The 23,114-nt window shown below is 47.8% G+C and overlaps 1 protein-coding gene across 2 annotated transcripts; it reads left to right on the forward strand.

Annotated features, from left to right (window-relative positions):
- Nucleotides 1-1,184: 1,184 nt before the first annotated feature.
- Nucleotides 1,185-22,308, forward strand: eya (eya transcriptional coactivator and phosphatase 2). Of its 2 annotated transcripts, none has more exons than XM_001357257.4 (5): nucleotides 1,185-1,726; nucleotides 16,316-16,362; nucleotides 18,893-20,722; nucleotides 20,806-21,050; nucleotides 21,127-22,308. In XM_001357257.4, the coding sequence occupies exons 1-5, from the start codon at nucleotides 1,628-1,630 to the stop codon at nucleotides 21,306-21,308; spliced, it is 2,403 nt and encodes an 800-aa protein (XP_001357293.4). In that variant the 5' UTR covers nucleotides 1,185-1,627; the 3' UTR covers nucleotides 21,309-22,308. The 2 variants fall into 2 exon arrangements, with proteins under 2 accessions (XP_001357293.4, XP_033235959.1); XM_033380068.1 differs by lacking the exon at nucleotides 1,185-1,726 and adding an exon at nucleotides 12,551-12,931.
- Nucleotides 22,309-23,114: the final 806 nt, after the last annotated feature.

Genomic DNA, 23,114 nt, shown 5'->3' on the forward strand with positions numbered 1-23,114 from the left:
AATGCCTAACCATAACGATTTCCCTTCTCCGTTCTCCATTCTCCCTTCTCGCATAAATCGCCAATCATCCCGAGGCCATCAAATACAATCTATCTCATTAAAGGAAGTTGAAGGAAACAATTTAAAGCTATACTCTAGTTTACGGCTTTAAGTCGGATATAGATGGCATTAGAGGAACACGCCCCCGAGGGTGCCAGAGCACCACGCCCCCCCTCCCGATTGTTTGAGTGCTTTTTGCCCACGCATGCGTCTGCCATGGGGGAGGATTGCCCTGCCAGGTTCTCCCTGGGACAGGACTCCAATTCAAAATGGCTGCACAAATATTTGGAAAAGGAGTGGTGCACGGAGGGTTGCTGCACAAACTGCTGTTGCTCCGCTGCTCTGCTGCTCCGTTTGCTGTGTTGTTAAGCCTAACTGTTACTGTCGCAATTCATTGAATTTGCAGGGCTAATTAAACACGTTAACAACTGTCGCGATGCGGTGAGCCGTGCAGGGATAACTTGCTCCAAAGATCGTTGTCGTCGACGTCGTCGTCGCCCAGACGCCAGCCAGTCCCCAAGAAACCCAAAAAAAAAGAGGAGACAAAATTTCCTTTGTGTCTCCTAGTCTGGACTGTGATTTTTTTGGCTAAAGACCAGCGGCTTGGTAGCTGTCCATGGTATCAGAGTCTGGCCGGGCTAATGCGAGTCGACATTTTGCCTGGCGCCCAATCAAGTGTTTCCAAATTGGGTTAGCCCCGGCCACCGCAGTCCTGCTTGGGGCTTCGTGGAAGGGTCCCCAAGCAGAGTGCCCGAGAGTCGGGAGTCCGGAGTCGGTCGCCTTCCAGGAAGCCCTAGCACTAGCCCCGCAGCCAGGACTGCCAACTCCGCGCATTGCCTGCCTTCCTCTCGCGAAATGTTCCGTTACGCTTGGAGAGCTGCGAGATGGAGTGAAAGTCCTGATGCGCCGCCCCCTGAGTGGAACGAAAAACTCACTCAAAACGGTGTGTCTGTGCCTGCCCTAAGGTTAGAGCGAGAGCCAGACATGCCACTGCCGAAGGGCAGGCAGCGTGCGAAGCGAGACGGCAACAGGGCACCGCGATCTCGAGTTCGTCGGGGAGCAAGGGAGAGAGAGCGAACGACGGCGACGACGTCGACAGCTTTGTGGGTCCGAGGCGACGAGCACCGACCACCGACCACCGAGCACCGAGCATCGGGCATGCAGCTTTAAGTCATATTTCGGGCGAGAGCCACAGTGGACCACAACGACATTCGACATCGGTACGAAAAAAGCTTCCGACCCGTCGGCTCAGAGAAACCGCAAACAGAAACAGAAACAGAACCAGAGCCAGCCGTAGAGCTCCAGCGTCAGAGCAAAAAATACATTCATTCATTCACATCGTAAAAAATTAATTTGGCACAAATTAATTTGCGTAACGGAACTGCTCGATTAACACAATTTAATGTCCATTCATCGCTCATTCGACGAGTGTCGTGCGCCGTGCAATAAAACCGAATAATTATTCAACACTTCAATCAAACGATCATATTTATAATTGATCTGTGTCTGTGTGTGTGCATTATCTATCCAACAAAAAAGTCTGTGCCATGGCAAGGAAACTTTCAAATTGTGAATTCTAACATTTCCAATGTGCAGCTTTCGACAGTGTCCCAGCAGCAACTACAACACCTGGAATATGTTGTATAATGTACCCTGTCAGAACTTTTCAACACTGGATTACTACAAAGTGAGTCGAATTTTCAAGAATTTTGATACAATTAAATATCGCAGCATAGCTTCTCTCAAGTATTAGCTCGGGAACTGTCTTTTCCATAGACCACACACACACATTGCATAACCCACACGTTACAGCCAAAGCAGAAGCCAAAGAAAGAGCTATAGGCTCTTAAAACCTGACTCCGAGTACTCCAGATCATATTTTCCGCATCAATTATTCATAATTACAAACCTCTAGTTCTGAGAGATGCTTCTGGCCGAAAGATTGCTTCAGATAAGTTCCACTGTACAGTGAACTGTAAGAAATCAAAGATGCTACTGCGCATTTGGCCATTTCTGATCCTTTAAATGCCAGGAGCAGCAGACAATGCAGGACAGTAGTCAAAAGGGAATTTTCAGCTTAAGTGCGCACAAAAGGCACACAACACAGAAGTATCCTGTCGATCGAGTGGGAATCATCTGACCAGAAATAAAACCACAAAAAGGATCCTGAGCCCAAAAAGGCAGTAGGTCAAGAGCTGCAGAGATTGAAGATCTTTAGATCGGAATTTTTCACGTATCCATGAATCCACCGTCGTCTTTCAGTGCTGGCTCCTTTGATTGACAGTTCCGTCTGTCTCTGTACGAGTCCTGGAGTTCTGTCTGTCTTTGTGCGAGTCCTGAAGTTCTGTCTATTGATTGCCAGGGTTGTCAGGGCAGCTCCAGCGCTCTCTCGCTCTCTCTCATCCCATTTTGGCATCCCATTTACGAGTGAGCTGCCCCCCGCCGCCCGCGTAACTTGAGCAAAGTTTTGGAGCAAAGCAATTTGCGAGGTTGTTGGCGTTGCCAGCGTTGTCTTCGCTGCCGGCGTTGCCAGGGACAAACAAAAGTTTTCCTTTTCCATTCCTGCCATCCAACAAAATGGCTTCCATCGATGCGATGTGGAAGGCACTAAGCCAAAGGAAAACAAACACACACAAAAAAGCGTCGCTTGCCGCCATTTTTGTTTATCTATTTGACAGAAAACAGAGACAACACAAAAATCTCATAAATGCAAATGCAAAAAAGGACGAAGCGAAAGGACAGCAGCAGTAGAGGCAGAGCAGAGACAGCGCCAGAGTGTTGGTCGAGGCCATTAGCAAATAAATTCAGCGAAAAATGTTATTCGGCATTGTTCCACACACACACAGAGAGAGAGAGGCAGATAGAAAGAGAAAGGTACAGCATGCCAGAAAGAGAGGGCCAGACGTGAAATGCCGTGAGGATAATTTCATTGAAATTTGAGTAGACGGAAAGGAGCAGCAAAATGTACAAAAGGACATACCGTGCCGTGCAGATGCCTTGCGCTTTTCGGTGCTGCTGCTTCCATTATAACAACAAACAATGCAGGATGGATCAGGGGAAGGACCTCAAACAGGCACCAGGGAGCAGAAACATTTCAGCTGGGGGTCCCCGGTCCTCGGTCCCGGTCCCTCGTAGCCCCCGTCTATAAGGGCGTGGGCCCGCAGGACTTTTGCCTCTGCGGGTTTTTCAGATGAAATAAGGATTTTAATTCGTTTTCCGCTGCTCATTTTGTGGGCGCTCTCCATTACAGCCACGCCCAAAACTTAAATTTAAATGTTATTTCGGGTATGGCGGAGGGAATACCTTTTTGGGGAAGTCCTGCGACCCGGGACACCAGCTCATTATACGGGTATGTGGTCTGCAAATGTCCGGCGACATTTTTACGGCATAATCTGGGAATCTGTGAATCGGTGAATCTGTTTATCCCCCGGACATCTTTCTCCGCCTGCTGATAATCCGCTTTGTCCTCCGCTGAATGTCCTGTGTGCGCTGCCTCCGGCTTAAGTGGCAAATGTTTGCCTGGGGCGTGGCACAGGAAGTGCAGAATCTCCCTTTCTGTGTCTCTGGCTACCTGTTACGGCATAGCAGCTCTCTGAGACTGAGATGGATCGAAGTGGTGTCCAATGTGCTCCAGAAAATGAACTTGTTTGTTTGTTTATTCAAAAGTTTCGCCAAGCTGTTATCTCGGCACCGAATCTGCGCAATATTTCGGTAGCCATGGTCAATGCTCTGCCGATTAGATCAATAAACAAATCTCGAAAACGGAGGAGCTCTCCACTGGAGAGCTCTGGCACGAGTTTTGTATTGGACTATGATGATTATGCTCGTTGTCAACGTGATTTCAGGGGCTTCCTTGCATCTGTTCTCTGTTTATTTGCCCAGAGAAGAAGCACAGAAGAACCAAAAGAACTGCCGCACCAGTTCCCCACGGAATTTCACTGAATAATCAATTTTTAGATGGCGAAAAAGTTACCTAACTTTGGGCTTATTCTTGTTCTCTAGTTTAGAGGTGAAGAACAGTTCTGTCTCAGTGGAGCTCTCCTTTCGGATAACCTTTGCATGTCGAAGCTTATCGCCTACTTTACGCATGACATAATTCCTGATTCCTTGAGAAAACCACAAAATGTATGGCATAAATTTGCATGAATAATACTTGAATTACATTCAGGCTTGGGAGAGCCGAGCAGCAGGTTTATCCCTTGGGCCCACTCCTAGAGAAAGAGAGTGATTTCCTTTTGTTCATAATCCGCTCAACTGGCGACGCTGCTTAGTCCTTTTTATCCTGTTTTATGTCGCCTGTCAGCAGCAGCAGCAGCCTTCCTACTGTGGAAGGAAGATGTACAGAAAATTAGAGCAACCTGATGTCTGATGGTTGTCCTTTCCTTTCCGCTGGATTCCGATCTCTAATGCTCACTAATGATTGCAAATATTTGTACCTCAAGAGAGGGATTTGCTTTGTCTCTGCCCCCGGATCCCGTGTCTCAGATCCCAGGTCCCTGTCTCATGACTCATTGTTCGTCTTTTGGCTTGGTTTGGTTTAGTTTGATTTAAATTTGAATGGTAGCTGTCCAGAAATAAACCAGAAATGACAAAAGGTCTGTACGCAATCAATTGTCACTTTCGACAGCATATTTTGAGCTGCCGTTCGTCTATAGATAGCCCAGCACTTTCCTATATATAGTACAGAACTCTTTGCGGGGCAGATTTCGATGAATAATTGCTCCGAATAGATCAGCAGATTAGTGATCGACAGTGACTGAGGAGTGATCTAATGCGTACATATTGAAATTTATTAGTAAAAATGTACACTTAAAAGACGATCTTCAGTCCCCAAAATTCTTTGAGACTATCTTTTTAGAGAAAGCTAGTATGTGAAGGTATTCTTTATAAAATATTGCATGGATCCTCCATAAATCCTAGCATACTTTTGTGTAACAGTAGTAAAAAAAAACCCCCCCCAAAGAGCCAAGAAACTGCTTTGTATATAGCAATACGATCTGTGGAGCAAAGCACACCTCACAGCCGATACGGAGACGCATCTGTCACATCAAAAAGCATCACGGAATCTTACAACGCTCCGGTAATTGGTGGAGAGATGGCTCTGATTCTGCTGATGCTTACAGGAAAATTCTTCTTAAAATTGTGGAAAAAATAGATATAAATGGGAGCTAAACAAATGAGCAAAAGTGCGACGAAATGAACTTGTCATAATTATTTGACAGTTGGGGTAAAAGTGATGCTGCCGCTCTCCTCCGTTTGGCGGCACTTTAAGCAACAACAAAATTGATGTAAAACATTTTGTAGGAGAATGGCTGGCTATATATACGATGCGGTGGAGGAAAAGGGGTTCCCTGTGCTCCGAGGTATCCGATTCGGTTCACTTTGTATCTCCTTTACAGTGTCACTGCCAGAGGGTTGAGCGGGGTCAAGTGGTCGCAGCCTGTGAAAACAAGACTCCATCTTGCGGTTGCGCCTCATTTCCGGTTCAATCAAGTGGCAGACAGCTTGGAGCATGATAAGATTCCGGCTGGGGCCTCCTCTGCTCCTCCTCGTCCGCGGTATCACTTAGGTGTGGCTGTTGTCAGTCACAGGCGCAGACAGGCAGCTGCCCTTCCCACACACCCCAAGCACCCCATCCTTCAGCCCTACCCCTTCCCCATGCCCCTACCAATTAAGCGGTTTTTTTCTGAGACAAATTTGTGCGACCTTTGACTCGACGGGGTGAATGGGAGACAGGAGCGACGAGCGGATGGGAGACAATCCTAGGGATAATGGGGACGGGGAAGGAGAAAGGGAAGCCATTGCTCGTTAGCAATCGTGACAGTTTTTTTTTCTCTTTTTCTTGAATTTTTTCATAATTTTTACCACGAAATGCCTGGCCCGTTCAGGGGCCTGACCCGGTCCCGAGCAATTTTCCAGGCCCTCTAAGCAGCACAAAAAAAATATCAGATTTCCTCGTTGCACATTTTCCTTCCATTTCCCGGGGCTTGGGAAAAAGTGCAGTGGCAGTGGCAGCGGCAGCGGCAGAAGCAGACTTTGGACAATTGGCAGCCAAAATGCCAACAAACAAATCATTCACATTTTGCCCATTGATTGGCGAGGCGGTAAAACGAAATTCGATATTCCGATATTCGGGATCGTCTAGAGGAGAGAGTGCTGAGAGCTCCGAGAGCCGTGCGGTGTGTGTGGAGTGGGGGGCTGAGGGGCTGAGGGGCTTAGCCTCCGATTTCGATAAAGATGTCGATTCCGGTTCAATCCCAGGGAGCACCTGTTCCTCGTGGCTGGTCGCTGATGGAAAGTTGTCCCATCAACAGTTGGTTCTTGCTCTTCAGCTTTTCTTTCGCATATCTGAAGTGGATTTCCCTCTTGCAATTAGATTTTGAAGCTATTCGGAGCGGAAATAGTCAACTGTCTTTATGGATGGTTTTTTACACCATTTCGTTGCTATTTTTTGCACAGTTGTGGAACAGAAGCAGCACAAAAGTTAAATGTGGCCAAGGTCTGCTGGATGAAACCGATCTGCTGCAACTTTAGGGCTGCCACATACGTTGAAATTGATAGTCGTTCCGTGGGGGAGGGGAGGTGAGGGGAGGGAGGTGCAAGTATTCGGTTGCCAGTTGCCAGTTGCCGGTCGCCAGTCGAAGTGTTGCACACAGTTGGCACAGTTTGCGGTTCAGAAGGGAATCCCTCTCCCCCTCTGGCTTTCTGGCTTTAATGGAGTGATTTCTGGCTAACTTGGGCAATCATTTGGTTGGTTATTCAGCAGGTTTCATTGCTTTGATTTAAATTGGGAAATAAATGTAAAGAAATGTTCACACACTACCCTCCGTAACGTCTTCCCTGCGACAAAGGGAATCACCCTGTCAGATGATTATCCCCCGGAAGGGTGGAACACCCTTGGAAGGGTTAAGACACACCTGAAGGACAACTCAAGGGACTAACCATCGCCTCCTGGAAGGGTTGCAATCAACGTTTTTAATTAACAAACAAAGAAACCGAAATTTTCCCAACATTTTCTGTAATAATTTGCAAGGATTTTTCCAACCAAAAAACGTGGAAAATTAAAGGAACTTTCGGAATCGTTGAACCCGAACCGTGACATCTTGGGAATAAGGTCAACATTGTTGTTTAATTAGAAGACAATAGCTGTCAATAGGATGGCCCCTGGCCCCCCTAGATTCAGATCCAGATCCAGATCCGTAGCCGTAGCCGTAGCCGTGAAGGCAGTTGCGAAAAGTCAAAGGTTGTGGGCTAATTGCAGGACGTGAGGGAAACGCGGGGTGTGTGCGGACTGCCAGCTGTGAAAAAATCTTATCCACACTCAATCTTAATGACTACTTAAACAACGACAAAGCCCAGAGTCCGCCGGGGACGGAACGGCGACGGCGACGGCGACGGGGACTCCTGCCCCATATTGCTGCAACCCCCTTGTCGAGGAGCGAAACTCAAGTGCGGCACTTGAGGCAGCTGTTTGGCACTTGGGATGACTTTAATTTAAGCCCTGGGGTGCCATATACGCAAAAACCTCAACATTAATAAGTGTTAATAATTGTGTATATGTTATTTTTTTTCCAAACTGGATTGACACGCCCCCCTCGAGGACAGAAAACCACCCAAAAAGCGGGTCTTCTATAATTTCACATCACTTTCGGAAACGCGATTGTGAGGGGGGGTTTGGAGTGGGAGTGGGAGATGAGCGGGCAGTAAGGGTGCGATGATGGGAGGGGTTGGAGATGGAGAACTCAGCGAGCTGAAACCGAGTTAGAAAGTCCGTCCAGAGGAGCGTAACATGGATAGGGTGCGAGTACGTGCACGAGTATAGGTGTAGGATTACCATCATCCATAACATTCGCAGCATCCGCAGCAGCAGCATCCCTGGGGGTCTCCGATGATTTGTTGTTGTTGCGGGGGCAAGTTTACAAATTCAATTTGTCAGCGATGCCTCATCGTGGCCGTTGTCGTTGCCGTGAGGATTCCGATTGGGATGAGAGCACACAATTTCATAGGCTTGGCAACGCTTAAAAAAAAGGGGAACCAACGCAATATTGTTAAGGGCTGCTAACAGAGGAGTCGACAAAGGATTACTCTGTAAAGGAGAAGGGAACTTTAAAGACGGTTTGTAAGGTTTTAATTGCTGCTTGAAGCTTGAAACCTTACAGAAAAAGGTTAAGATATGTCTGGAAACATAAGCAATAGTTCCTTCTTTGAATGATTATTTCAATACTTTATACTCACCTGAAATGCCTGCAGGAACTGTGGCAATAACATACTCTACCCCTCTAGCCTTCGCGGAGCACCCCTCTTGCGACCATCAGAGTGGGTGTGCTCTCTAGTCCAACACACCCTGCCACCCCCTGGCCTCCAGGGTACTGGGCTTATCCATAGCATATGTTCGCGTTGCATAGTTGAGGGCGCATTTGATTAGGGCCCAGCGAGGCGTGAGTATTTAATTTTGTTGTTGGTTGTTTCGCGTTTTGACACGCGCTAGACGAGAGCGCATAATTAAATTAATTAGAGAGTCGTTCCCACAGGTAAACCGTGCTGTACACCTACACCCCTTGCACCCCTTGCACCCCTCCACTCCACACCCACACTCCACCGCACCGCACAGCAATCACCACTCCATCACGTACCGTACCTTACCGTACTGCTGCTGCTCTCCCCACACTCCAGGCCAAGAGTTTTGATGCTCATTCCCAGTGACAGGCGACACACTTCTCTCTGTGGGTGGGCCAGCAGGTTGTTGGGCGGCACGCGGGGATGGGGAGCGAGGGGATTGGTTGCCAAGAGAACGCCACATAGAGTCGTTATGCTCCCGAAGCGGCTATGTGGGCTCTGGGGTGTGGGGGTCTGGCTTTTAATGAAATTCCTGACCAATGTTTGTTTTACTTGGGTCACCATGGCGATTCTCTCTTGCCAAACCCCCTCCCGCCTCCCGCCTGCCCCCTGGGCATGACCTCCATCTGTAACACTCCCGGATCGGCACGTGCCCGGAGCACAAACACAGGTTCCGCATAATTTTTTCTCCAGAATGAAAGCATAAACGAACCGTTTCGGACTCTACCCTGGTGGCCATCATCATCATCATAATCAGCTTCAATCAGCCTCATGATCGGGATTGTGGTGGGAGGGGGCAAGTGAATCGTAGAATGCAATTCCTGACGCGGTTTATTTTCGTTCTTTATCGGGGACCCAGCAAGACCCAGCGAGACCCAGCAAAACGCCCACAGTTCAAGTCTTTGTTTTCATTCTCCTCCTGTGGGGGTTTTTTTTTTCATTAAAGAAAACTTTATGTTCATCTTTTTTATGGAACCAGCACAGTAGTTGGCGGCCCCAGTGTTATATCCACACTTTAACGATCGCCCGACCATAAAATAGTTGTCTCAAATCTGAAATCTATATATTTCTCAGCTGGAAGCGGTCGGACATACAACATTTGAATGATTTACGATCGTATTTATCTGCGGCCGATCGGCTGAACAGCTGATTGTCTGAGATTTCACTGGAGAAGTGAGTGTTTTGAGACCAATATTTACACAAGTGGAAAATATGTGTGTGTTTTCCAAAGGAAATACAATATGTACCGGCAAAGCTATGGGTTTTCGCCAGTTTCTGGGGAATTGATGGAGCTGTGTGGAAAGCGGATCAAGGGGAAGTGCATACAGTATTCTGTTGATTCTGTCTATAAAGCGTTTCGGTTACACAATCTTTTGTTCTTTTCATTGAAGAGAATTCCCTGACAAAACGAAGAAACCCCAAGCAAAGAATCAGCATAAACGGTCTATTCTATTCGGTGGAGGAGGCGGAGTAATAATGGAATAATTCTTTGCTTCGTGCCAACATGCAAATGAAGTATTTTACTGTGGCTCCCTGCATTTTGTTTTCTACTCTTTTTTTTTTTTAATTTTTGTGTGGTTCCATGACTCAGCGATTCGCCTGGAGTGGAGTGCACTCGGAAAATTGCCAAATGAATGGATGGATGCCTCACAACATTGGCATGTGCTGACACATCAAAAATGTCTCTGTAATCAGCCAAAATTGACCCACTTCCTAGGCTTATGCCAATTCGAATGACGCATTCCCCGTTGACTTTTGAACTGGGAAACCTATCAGAACAGCAGAAAAAGAACAGAAGAGGCAGACTTGCGTTGCGCAGGGAGACCACAGCAAAATGACAAGAAACAAGCCATTCAATGTTTTAGAGTCTGAAGTCCTTATCTAGATGTGCCACAGGAACAGCCAGAGCCAGAGCCGTAGCCAGATCAAGTTGTAAGAATGCGAACATGCGAACAACAAATGTGCTCGACTCAGGTGTTAAAACTTTGGCATTAAAATGGCGCCCGAAGCAGGCCTTGCGATCCCCGATCCCCGATCTCCGAGGCAATCCTCAGTGCCTCCTCCTCGTCTGGGCCGAGAGCTGTGTAAAATTAATACAACACTCGGGGAGGTCCAGGCCGATCAAAACCGAACGTAAATCTTAAACACTTTCGGGCCCAGCCCCCCCCTAGTCGATCTCTGAGCCACCATTGTGCGGCAGTCGCACGATCAGCACGTTCAACCAAAAGGGAGGGGGCAGATGCAGGGAACAGGGGTCTCTATGGAGGAGAACAGGATGGACGATCGGCAACCGGTCCACGACAAATGTGCAAGTCTCAGCAACATGCCAGACCATACCAGACCGAGGCCCCAAGAAATATCTGCAAATGCAGCAAATTGTGCGCAGATTTGTTTACAGAAGATGCTCAAAGTGGGGGGATATTTAGGGGGAGATACGAGTTTATACTGAGGACAGGAGCAGGCCCAGTGGGTGGGGTATGCGCTGCTGATCATCGTAGATATAATTGACGACATGTTGTCTCACGATCGTGCTAAGGCGATTAAGGCAAATTTAATGCCCAACTCAGCTAACCATTTCCTCAAGAGGTCATCGGGGGTCCATCCTGCGCCATTCAATCCATTTTGAAGCTGTTTTAAGGAAAAACAAAGGTTACAAACGATACCCTTCCATCCCGAAATCGATAATTAAGATTGCCCCTTGAAGCCCTTCGATTCGAATTACTTTCGCCCGACTTTTGTTTTCACTTTTCCTCCCGAGTGAGTGGGTGAGTAAGCTTCTGGGCAGAATTCCACTGCATATGAGTCGAATTTTGTTTTTCCAACTGCAATCTGCTTCTGTGTTTACGTGAAACCTCATCTGCAGGCGCCCGGAGCGAGACTGGACTCCCCGACAATGTTTGTTTAGACGATTGAGCGGAGCAAAAATTAAGTGTTAAATCAATAAAAATCGTTTGCAAGTTGCTTCGAGCAACGGCGTCGGGCTTTTGTATATAAATAAACGTGCAATTGTGGATTGTGTGTGATAGGACACAGGAGTGTTTCTGGATCAGTAATGTTATATTGAGGGCTTTAGGCTTTGGTTTTAAACTGTACCCAGAACTGATTATGAGAAGGGTCGATATTCATGCAATTTGGTCTATGGAAACATGCTTACATACAGCCAGCCAATGATAGCCATGCTTTAAAGGGAAATAATATATCTTCAATTATAGTCTCAAATATCCCACAAAATTCCACACAAATTAAAGCTGAACCCATCTTCAGTTTAAAGCCCTGCCATCGTGTTTATTGCTCCCAATTATCAGCGAAAGTGATTCACGAATGGTTTAGGCTCTCTGTGATTTTGATTAGATGCCAATTTGTTTTGTGGCACTCGCGGGTCAGACATCAGACATACCCGACACAGTACGAGGAGATATCGTGTATCGGCTGGCCATAGCCAGCACGCTTCGTCTCGCCTTACAAGCCCATACATGACTGTATTTAATACTATTCGTATTCGGGGAGCTCCTTTTCTAATACGTTACGGATCCGTCCGCATTGAACGGCACACAAAAAAAAAAACAAAAAACAGAAACCGCCCAAACCAATAACTTTTTGGAGCGTCTTGAATTACCCGAGATTTTTGTTGTTGCTGGATTTATGATTGCCATAAAATGGCTGTCGGTTCCCATTGAAAATGGGAGTATGCGGAATACTCATCTGATTAGTTTATTAATTTGTATAATGTGCCGGAATGGATGGATGGCCCACCAGAGCATCGGATCGCCAGAGGGACCGGAGAGGCCCTCGCATTGGTAATTAATTTATGCGCATAGGAACACGGCTTTCGAATGGCGCTGGAGAGCCAGCGGCAAATCCCCATTGACAATGGGCATTGTTCGCCCGCATCTCGCAGGGAGAGAAAATCACAAACTCCAAAAAAAAAAACTCCAAACAAAACTTTACGCACGGAAAAGTGGTTGCTGGCTGTGGAGGACCGACCGACCACCCCTGTGCCGACGGGGCGGAGTCTGCCCAGCAGCGTGTGTGTGCGGAAAAGAGTCGGCCATATGCGCGCCGACTGCTCGCACGAACTCGTTCCGACTGCCCGCCGCCATCCAATGCTGCGATTTTCACTCAAACATCGGCACTGAGCGGCCGAGTGCTGAGTGCTGAGCGCTGAGCGGTTGAGTGCTGAGTGCTGAGTGTTTCCCCGGGGCTGCTGGTGGTGCTTCATCCACACTCACATTCATTCGATTCGAGCCATTCAAAGCGTACGCTACGGGAACCGGTCGAGTCGGTGGTCGTCGAGTCTCTAGAACCCGAAAATCTAATAGATATTTCCCGTGTATACCTCCACTAATTCTCCTCTTGTGATGTGTGCTTTGTGCCTCGTGTTAATCCACTGAAAAGGCATTTGATATCAAAACATCTTTATCGCCGGATCATCGGAATCCCCCCTCATTATTCGTGTGTGTGTTCCTAGTGAAAGTTCTTCAGAATGGTCACCCTCATGCCCTACAACTATGCAGCCCCGCGCTGCGGATTAATTGACAAAATGATCGAGCCAAAGGTAATCAAATAATCATATTGCTGAGACTTCCAATATCTCTAAGCATCTCCTACTACTATCTCTATGAACAAGAGAAGCTCTACAAGTGATGTGGAAAACCACTTTCAGTCTGTGGCTGTGCCGTCGGTTAATGTTAATGTTATTGCTATTGCCATTGCTATGGTTATTGTTATTATTGCTATTGGCAGCTTCCTTGGTGGTGCGATTGTGGGGCTTCCCCTAGCCATGGAGTAACCAACTTTAGCTTTCAAAGGAGATGTGGATACTGGTTATAGTTATTGATCCAAGAGTTTGAGGTTGTTTATTGGGGGGCTAGTGATCTATTAGTTGGTTTGATGTCATGGAAAACTGGACACATAAATCAAAGTTAGCTTAAATGCTAGAACATGCTTGGACATCGTTTAGTTTTATGACTTTTTCAGAGTTAACTCCCATTATAATACTTCTTAAAGATTAAACAGACTTCGATAACCCTTCAGATCCACCCTTTATACAATATTTATTATTCTTTGAGAATAATCCCGATTATAAGAAGTCAATCATTTAATAGACTCCCTGGAAGATGTGCAGGAATACCTAAATGGGGATTAAGATTATATACATTGTGCACCTGACCACCATACAATCCAATAATCGGCTTAATTTGGGATGTGACAACTGTAAAAAGTCAAATCATGTTGGGGATCTTGAATACATCTCCCTCTAAAGCAGGCAATCTTCCTTATGGCACTACTACAATTTTGAAGATCTGTCAATTATCCCTTTTCGACTTTCCCTATGGGCAAAACTCTTTCCCAAATCAGCATCTCAATAAGATTTAATGGAACCACATACCAGACATACTACGACGAGTATCAACCAGGTTTTACGGAGGCCTGAACCTAGGTCTAAGACAAAGTAAAATCTTTGGGGAAACATCACGAACGTCGAACGTAGACGACTTCCATGGGTTTATTGGAGGAGCGGAGGCAGGGGGTTCCACAGAAAGTACAGCTGGATGTTGAATGTTTAAGGAGAAATATTAATAGAGCATAAATTACAGCACTCGCACAGGTCCCTGCCACTCGCACTCGCACTCCACTCCACTCTCTCGCTCTCTCTCACGCTCTCTGTGTTCCGGGTCTGGCTGGGACTGGGTTTATGAGAATTTAAAGAGCCTGGCCCACAAAAGCCGGACGCTGGGCTTCGGCTCGGGCAGCGACATTAATCACATTTTAATTAAGTTTAAGCCGTAATCGTAAAAATTAACACGCCATAATTCAACTGCGACAATACGCGCTGCATGTAATTTATGACAAAGAGAAGAGCTCTGTCGAAGAGCTGCGCTTAGGAGGGGACTTTGGAGAGTCAAAATATTGATTATGGCCCCAGCGATTGACACTTGGCGATTGTTGATTATACGATGATTCGACGATTCGACGATGCGACGATTGTGGCCCCGAACGTAATTAACGTGCCAAAGTGTTAAAGTTAAAGGATGGTCGGTCAGTGAGGTTAGGGGATAGGGGATAGGGCCCGAAGAAGAAGAAACAAATTTTGATGCTTATCGAGCAGGCGGCCCTGAGGATGGGGGCATCCCCCGAGTCGGAGTCCGAGTTAAAGTCGAGTCGAAATCAGGGTCGGGGGCAAGGGCAGGGGCAGGGGCAGGCTTAGGGCCAGGTTAATAAAAAATTTGTCGCCGTCTTCTTGTCGTCTTTTGTTTGCCTGTGGCTGTAGCTGTTCCTCTCCTCTCTGTATCCGTCTCTCTGTCTCGCTGTCCGTCCGTCTGTGTGTGTTTTAATCTTCTTCTAAAGCAGCAGAAGAGACAAAGAGATTACGATCACAGGAATTTCGTTAAAGATGCTCGAAAACAGGTCTACAGCGAGCTCTCCCTCTCTCCCTCTCTCTCTCTCTCTCTGTCTCTCCCGCTCGCTCTGCAGATCTCTCCAGCTTTGACCAGCCCCCTGGCTCTCGCGCACTCCCAGCGCTGCTCTCTGCTCTTGTCCGTTGTCTGTGTTAATGTTTACGTTGTCAGCTTGTGCCATAAATTAGTTTAGTAAAAGGTTGCATTTGGATCTTTTCTTCATCTCCTGCAAGCACCCCACCCCACAACACCTCTCCCCTGCTCCCCCCTGCTCACCCCTTTCCTCTCCTTTCTGCCTTTTTTGCATACGAAGAAGGAGATTGAGATTCGAATTCGGATTCGCATTCGGATGCTCGTGCAACACGCAATGCTCGATGCTCTCGAGGCCGATGCTCACGGGTCGGCCTCCAGGCGATGCGCGCTGAAACGCTACCGTTGGAGCGGTCGTCGCGCATGCGCGTGTTGCCCGACGACAAATTTGCACGCCCCCACCCCCCCCCATCCGCCACCAACGGATCGCCAGATGATGGACAGTGCGTGCGTGTGGCCATCGGGAGAAGCTGTCAGCCGAAAGGAGCTCAACTTTTTTTGGAATGCTGCTGCTACACTCAGACGGAAGGGGGACGGAAGGGCAGGACACATTCCAGCACCTGGATTGGGTCGGGGCTCCGGGGAAGGGGTGGGGTGGTGTGGGGTGGGGTCTGTCTGTCGATTTATCTGGCTTCCGTTCGATTTGCATAAATTTGTTTGCCTTCGGGCTTCCTTTCGCTGTATTTGGCATTTGTCAAACTTACTTAGCCGCTTAATGCTTGAGTTTTTTAGGGGATGGAGTGTCCATTATTTTAGGGTTGGAGAGTCCAGCAGTTTTCCACGTATAACCTCTAAGATCGTTGTACTTCCCTATCGTCTTTCGATACAAACTCCTTGAATAAACTCGAGCTTCTTCTCCTTGAAGACTCCTCTTCCTTCCATCATTATCCTCTCTGCCTTCCCCCAAACACTTCCCTCCATTCCGCACTTCTTATCACCTAAAGCTATGTGCTTCTGTGACATTTCCTTATCGAAAGCTCTGCCCATGCTATCCGTCGCACCACCTGCTGCTCCAGCACTCTTTGCCGCCTTTCCCCCTCTTGAGCTGCCCCTTAAATGGCGCCGTACATCCGACAAGTTCTGAGTAGGAAATTCTGAGCCCGATAAAACTTTTTCCCACGCACGTTGGCCCCGGGGCTGCCAATTCAAAATTCGCTGTCGCGGCAGCAAGTGGCGATGGCAAAATTATGTAAAATTCGCTGTTTTTTTCGGGCAAGACAGTCCATAATATAACCCAAATAAAGTTTCACTTGCTGGAAGTGCAGGAGTCAGCATTTGCTGGCCACAGGAGAGACAACAGACAGCAGACCAGACCGATCAGTGTCTGAGGTGGAGAGTTGTTTATAAACAATTATTCCGCTTTATATAATGCTCGTACGAGATAGAATAATTCTTTTATTCTGTGTATTTTCTTAACTAAATTTTGTGTATTTTTCCCGTCTGATTTGCAGGTTAAACGTCCCAAGACAGAGCACACGGATACACATGAACGCAATCGGTAGGTACTCCTCCCACAACTGATTCCCACTCGAGGACCTCCAAAAGGTTCGCAGCTGTAAGCGTAGACAATTTGTAACAGAACAGAACAGAACGGAGCGGAAAGGAATGGAAAGGAAACCCCTCACACTTGGTCAGGGACGGAGACGGGGACAAAACCATCTTCAATTGGTTTCAATTGAAACGAGGCGAGAGGCAGGGGCATACGCTCACAAGTATTTTGCATGTGGCCCTCACAACCTGACACATGCCTCGTTTCGAACGATTCAAAGAATTCGGTGCACGCTTCAGATGTGACACTGAAGAGAACCGACCCCAGAGACAAAGGAGATGAGCGGAAAAGTGTCAGAGCACTTAACACTTGCCAAGAGGGGCTGGGCCTGGCCAGAGCAGGCCCAACGGCTTAAAGGGGCTTCGGGGCGGCACCAGTTGCGGCTTAATCTTAAAGACCTCGCCCCCCTCCACTCCCACTCCCACTCTCTGGCTCTTCAACGATGTTCATTATAATTTGTGTAAATCTCCCATTGGCCACCACACCACTCTTTCTCAACGCACAAGATTCGGAGGGCGAAAATCCACTCAAAATGTGGGAGCACTCAAGCCCCCGCCACAAACTCAGCGCACGCGTCGTTTTTCACAGGGAAAATATGCTTTTCCCCAGCTGCTCCCCTTTGGTGCCACATCTTCTGCTCGCAAGATAAATGTCTCCCCTCCCCTGCCCTCCCCACCAAAGAAAATCATCTCGAGGTGTCAGATTCCTCTGGAAATTGGGCACTTAATTTACCTTCCTATTAAAATTATGAAAAATTGTTACGGCGGAAGAAAAAAAAGGGAGAACATAAGGGGTAAAGAATAGAAGATTCGGAGATGATGTAAATCCATGAGAAAGGGGTTCCAAATCATCTCATTATTATTGATTGAAGGAAATTGGGGATAATTAAATATATTAAAGATATTTGTAGGGAAGTAGATATATTTGCATACAAAATTAAGAACCTATGCAGCAGAGCTCTTTAAAGCATCCTTTAAGTCGTCGAACATTTGGCTTGGAATATATCATCAAGCTCTTAAATGTTTAACAATTTCATGAAACGCATTCTACACACAAGTGATGGGAATTTATACGAGTAACTATATTCACAAAGAACTGCGATAGAGTGAATCTCTTCCAATGACAAGAAGAGGTCACAGACACACATACCCACAGTCTCCCCCGCTCCCTCTCCCTCTTTGGTCCGCCCATCTGATTGTTGTATAACGGTGTTTTGTGTGGTATGCGGGTGGAGCCGGGAGTGGGGGTGTGGCGGTGGCAACTCCATTTAATTGCTAACGAAAAGGATTGTATTACCAGAAATACTCCCCCATTTGTCTATCGCATCGCATCGCATATCTCCCCTACACCCCCGTACTCCTCCTCCTCTCGTTGTTCTATAATTTGTGTGTCTGAGCATTTTTCATTGTTTTGATTGTCTCGTTGTGTTTGTGTTTTTTTCGGTGATTTATTCTTCAGTTTTCGGTTTTTATTTGATTTTTATTGGGGGCCCTTTAGGATTTTACAATTAGTGCACTTCTCGTTTGTCCGGCAATCGTTTCTACTTAAACAATAATAATACAAATAATAATAGCGAGGCAGGGGGAAAACACAGAAGAAACAACAAGAAACACGAATCGTAAAATAAAAAATAAAAAAATATTTGTCGCCGCTCTTTTGGGCATTCGACATTTGCTGCACACATGTCCCCGTGGCAAGGGGCGGGGGCGTAGGGGCACGCAGATGAACGGGACTTGTCCGGGGATTGTCCGCACATGCCAGGGGCAGGGGCAAGGGCAGCGGCAGGGGCAGCGGCAGAGGCGGAGGCGGCAAGAACGAGCCTCTCAAGTGCCCCGAAAAGGCATCCCGAAAACGATTTCCTCTCTGCACAAATCCAAGTAAACAACGCAGAACAGAACGCAAAAAGGCCAGCGAGAGATCGTAGAAAAATATTTATAACACTTGACAAGATTTTAAAGAGCTCTTTAGTCTGGAACTGACTCTGGGTCTGGCTGTGGCCCTGCCACTGAGACTGGAACTGGGACACACTTGACTTCGGTTATGGGGCAGGCAATACCCATAGGGAACAACGAACAACGTGCCGTTAATTTTATGGTTGTTTAAAGATTATTGGAAATCATTTTATGAGTTTCCTTAACGAGCCAAAGGTTCGTTCGGGGGCTCCCACTCTCACTCGTCCTCCTTCTCTCTTTCTTGGATGTGCATTTGATGGATATCCAGAATTCATCCGAGTATACGTACATGTGTTGGGGTTCCATGTTTTGAGAGGTCTTGTGAGTCATTACAGAATCTTTAGCAGCTCTACTTGAAGTGGGATTGAAGGATCTATGGCCGCAACTCTGCTCTAAGATTATCTTTCCCTCTTTTGCTGTTCAGATATCTTGAGATAAATGCTGCCACTTATTTGGCACTCCCCATAGATACCATAGATACCCATCTATCAGTGGCTCTCCTTACTCATCATCTATCTTTTTTACAGACTCTGCAATCTATCGCAACAGCAACAACAACAACAACAACAGCAGAACCAGCCCCTCACCCAACAGCAACAGCAACAACAGCAGCAACAACAGCAGCAACAGCAACAGCAGCAACAGCAACAACAGAGCCAACAGCAGCAGCAGCAGCAGACACATCCCGGCACCGTGTTGGCCAGCAATGGTCCCAGTAGCGCCGGGGCCACCATGAGCGTCGGTGTGGGCGTGGGTGTCGGCGTTGGGGTGGGTGTGGGCGGGGTAGGCCAGTGCAGTCCGCTCGGACTGCCGCCCCAGAGCCAGCCACTGCAGCCGACAATCAGCTCCTTGGCCTCGCTGAGCGGCCACTATGCGGCCAGTAATCCGCACGTGAACGGGAACCCCAATCCGAATCCGAGCAGCTGCAGCCTGGCGGCCGCCTCCAGCTTCGCCCAGTCGGCCAGCAGCAGCTTCTCCACATATCAGCAGGCCAGCGGCGGGGCTGGAGTCGAGGATGGAGTCACCGGAGGATCTGTGATGTCGCACTGGACGCACGACGGCAGTGGATCGGGAGCCGCTGTCAAGTCGGAGTCCCGCAGTCCCGGCCAAGTGCATGCGGCGCTGGACAACGGCGTGGTGACGTCAGTCAGCAGCGGACCGAATCTCTACGGATGCACTGCCTCTAATCCGCTGGACAGCAGCACGGCGGCGGCTGTCAACTCGTCGGCAGTGGCCGCCGCGGCTGCGGCCGTGTACGACGGAAAGCACGACTACTACTACTACAACAGCATGCAGCAGTATACGCCGCCGCCTTTCTATTCCGGGTACGGAGCCCCCTATGCGGCTGCCACGGCTGCCCGCCAGGCCAAGATGGAGCCGGGAGCAGCTGCTGCGGCGGCTGCCTATCTCACTCCCACCTACGCCAGCGGGGGCAACAACAACTCGCAGCTGTACAGCAACCCGTACGCGGGCTACAACAACTTCGCGCAGCAGGACTACGGCGGATACTACAACGAGCAGTACGGGAACTACTACAATCCGGCCAACTACTCGCCGTACGCCGTCAGCTCCCCGAGCTCGAGTGCCAGCCACGGGCACGGCTTCCATGTGGCCGCCTCATCCAACCTCTCTGAAAGTCCCACGGACACGCACTCGACGACTCCCGTGCACCACGCCACCCACTCGCCGCACTCCCCGCTGCCGATCTCACCCAACGCCGCCTCGGGCCTGGCCAGCGGCGGTACGGCCACCTCTGCTGCGGCTGTTGCAGCTGCCGCGGCCGCTCTCAATTCCAGCGGGGGAAGCAGCGTTGGCACGGCGGGCTCCTCCAATGCCTCGGCCACCAAGACCACGCCCACCGGCAAGACGGGACGCGCCCGCGGCAGACGCCACCAGCAGCCGAGCCCCACAAGAAGCACAGCCTCGGATACGGGCAACAGCGAGGCGGTGAAGCCGCCGGAGCGGGTGTTCGTCTGGGACCTGGACGAGACCCTGATCATCTTCCACACACTGCTCTCGGGCAGCTACGCGAATCGCTATACCAAAGACCACAGCACCCTGATGACCATCGCCTTCCGCATGGAGGAAATGGTCTTCAACATGGCCGATACGCACTTCTTCTTCAACGAGATCGAGGAGTGCGATCAGGTGCACATCGACGACGTCAGCTCCGACGACAACGGCCAGGACCTGAGCGCCTACAACTTTGCCACCGACGGCTTCCACACGGGCACTCCGCCCGGCGCACCTCCCAATCTCTGCCTACCCACGGGAGTGCGCGGCGGCGTGGACTGGATGCGCAAGCTGGCGTTTCGCTATCGCAAGATCAAGGATATCTACAATAGCTACAGGGGAAAGTAAGTAATCGATTTCAGTCCAATAGTATCCACATTTCACAGGAAATTTTCACTTACGCAAAATCTTTTCCCTTCTATTGCAGTGTCGGAACGCTGTTGGGACCCGGTAAGCGTGAGGCCTGGCTGCAGATACGCTCAGAGATCGAGGTGGCCACCGACAATTGGGCCACGTTGGCGCTCAAGTGCCTCAGCATGATTTCCCAACGCGAGAACTGCGTCAACGTGCTGGTAACCTCCACACAGCTGGCCCCGGCGCTGGCCAAGGTGCTGCTCTTCGGTCTGGGCAGCATCTTCAACATCGAGAACATCTACAGTGCGCACAAAATCGGTGAGTGAACAGCGAGAGAGGGATTCATTCCAAGTGGAATCGAGCACTAGCCAGTCTTCTTTTTTTTTTGCTGTAGGCCAGGAAACCTGCTACGAGCGTATCGTGACACGCTTCGGGCGCAAAAGCACCTACGTGGTGATTGGCGATGGCGCCGAAGAGGAGTCCGCCGCGAAGGCCATGAACTTCCCCTTCTGGCGCATCTCCGCCCACAGCGACATACGCGCCCTATACACTGCCCTCGACATGGGCTTCTTATGAAAGGCCAAACTATGAATCGGAGCGGAAATGGAAATGGAAACAGAATCGATATTGTCTGTCATTTGTATCTATGCACCGGCAGCCGCAGGCTCGAAGCAGTTTTGAGTACAAACAGAAAAATGTTTAACTAATTTATTGAATGTGTGTGCATGTGTGTGAGATAAGAAAACCAGCGCAAAATAATTTAATTATTTTGTTTAAACAATTTATATTTTAACGCCAAGACTTTATTGTATTATATAGTTTTAAAAAACAACTAATCAACGATCGCAGCAGTTCTGTTCTCGTCGGCAAGCAGCCGCACTAAATTGTTTCAATTGTATAATTAATGAATTAACGATATACGTATCTAGCACCTTAGAGTAGCAATCAATACCAGACCGAAGCGGATCGGATCGGATCGGATCGGATAGAGGAAGTAAGTAGCAGTAGCCTCGCAGATCGATCGGAGCAAACACAACAAAAATTAGTTTAAAGTCCTTAGTTTAAAGCAAACGCCTTCAGAGGCGGAGTAAACATAATTATAAATAATTCGACAAACTGTAGTATTCAAATTTTAAATAACTATTATATAGCTGCATATATTAAACTATATTTAAAATATAAAAAACATTAATAAAAGAGCAAAACCAACCCCAAAGGAGCATCAATATCAACGGAACAACAAGCGTCCTGTTCTTGCGTTTTCGCCGATCTGATCCTATATGCCACCAAAAGAATGGCGATGTCAAAAAGGGTATTAAAAGCTAAAAACAAAAATGAAAACAAGCAGGGGTGCACAGTAATCACACATAATCCACACATTTGAACTTCGCGCCTACTGAGAAAAGACTAAAATTCAATATTTCTAGGTATGACACACAAATATCGAATGTCACTCTGACAAAAGTTCGCTATCATGAAACTGTACATGGCATCTACGTGGCGCCCTCATAGTGTCAGCGGCAGTTCGGTGTACTAAAAATATATTTCAAAAGTACTTTCAGGATATGAAAACGAATAAAAACTTAACGTTTTTGTATATATAAATACAAATTAGCAATATCCTTTCACTAACAATCAAACTTTACCTTATTTATAGAATGGTATTGGTCCTGCCAGTACCAAAAAGGTGTATAGAAGTGGCAGTTCATACACTGAACATGTCACAAGCTATCTTTCTGGATTCGATTTTCCCCCGCCTATCACAGCAGGACAGAAGCGCACCACTTACAAGATCGGAGCCTAACAAGCCATCATCACATGTCCACCTGGCCATCGACAACAAGGACTTTGACTATGGCAACCAAGGAAGGGGCTGCACGGGCTACTTGACTCTAGATAGATATCGTTGTTGTTAGGTTTAAGGATATAAGCGCCCATATATTTATATAGTAGATATAAATGTTTTCAACTTGTTTATTTGCTTATATTAAGTTAAGTTATGATGAATAAAACTAATGAAAAATAATCCTTGCTGTATCAGGGAGACTATTCAGAGTATTCACAAAGTACGGAGAAAACGAAAGATTTTTGATTGGGGAAAATGTCCTTGATCCTTGATAAGGACTTCATTAAATCCGGGACATTTTTCCAATCAAAGGAAGCCGTCGCTCGTCCCGATCGGGCCGCAAATAGCCGAGAAAATTGATATTTTCGATCCTTGATATCCTTGGTCCTTGAAAAGGACTTCATAAAATCAGGGACATTTTGCCGATCACAGGAAGCCATCGCACGCCCAGATCGGGCCATGAGTAGCGGAGAAAATTAATATTTTTGATCCTTGATATCCTTGATCCTTGAAAAGGGCTTCATAAAATCAGGGAC

This window comes from Drosophila pseudoobscura, chromosome 4 (genome assembly GCF_009870125.1).
Source record: "Drosophila pseudoobscura strain MV-25-SWS-2005 chromosome 4, UCI_Dpse_MV25, whole genome shotgun sequence".
Lineage (NCBI taxonomy): Eukaryota > Metazoa > Arthropoda > Insecta > Diptera > Drosophilidae > Drosophila > Drosophila pseudoobscura.

Bases quoted from the DNA above. Each gene is read 5' to 3' on its own strand.
- eya (XM_001357257.4), top strand. From the start codon at position 1,628: ATGTGCAGCTTTCGACAGTGTCCCAGCAGCAACTACAACACCTGGAAT. The intron at 20,723-20,805 runs GTAAGTAATCGA...CTTCTATTGCAG, and splicing joins TACAATAGCTACAGGGGAAA to TGTCGGAACGCTGTTGGGAC. The intron at 21,051-21,126 runs GTGAGTGAACAG...TTTTTGCTGTAG, and splicing joins CTACAGTGCGCACAAAATCG to GCCAGGAAACCTGCTACGAG.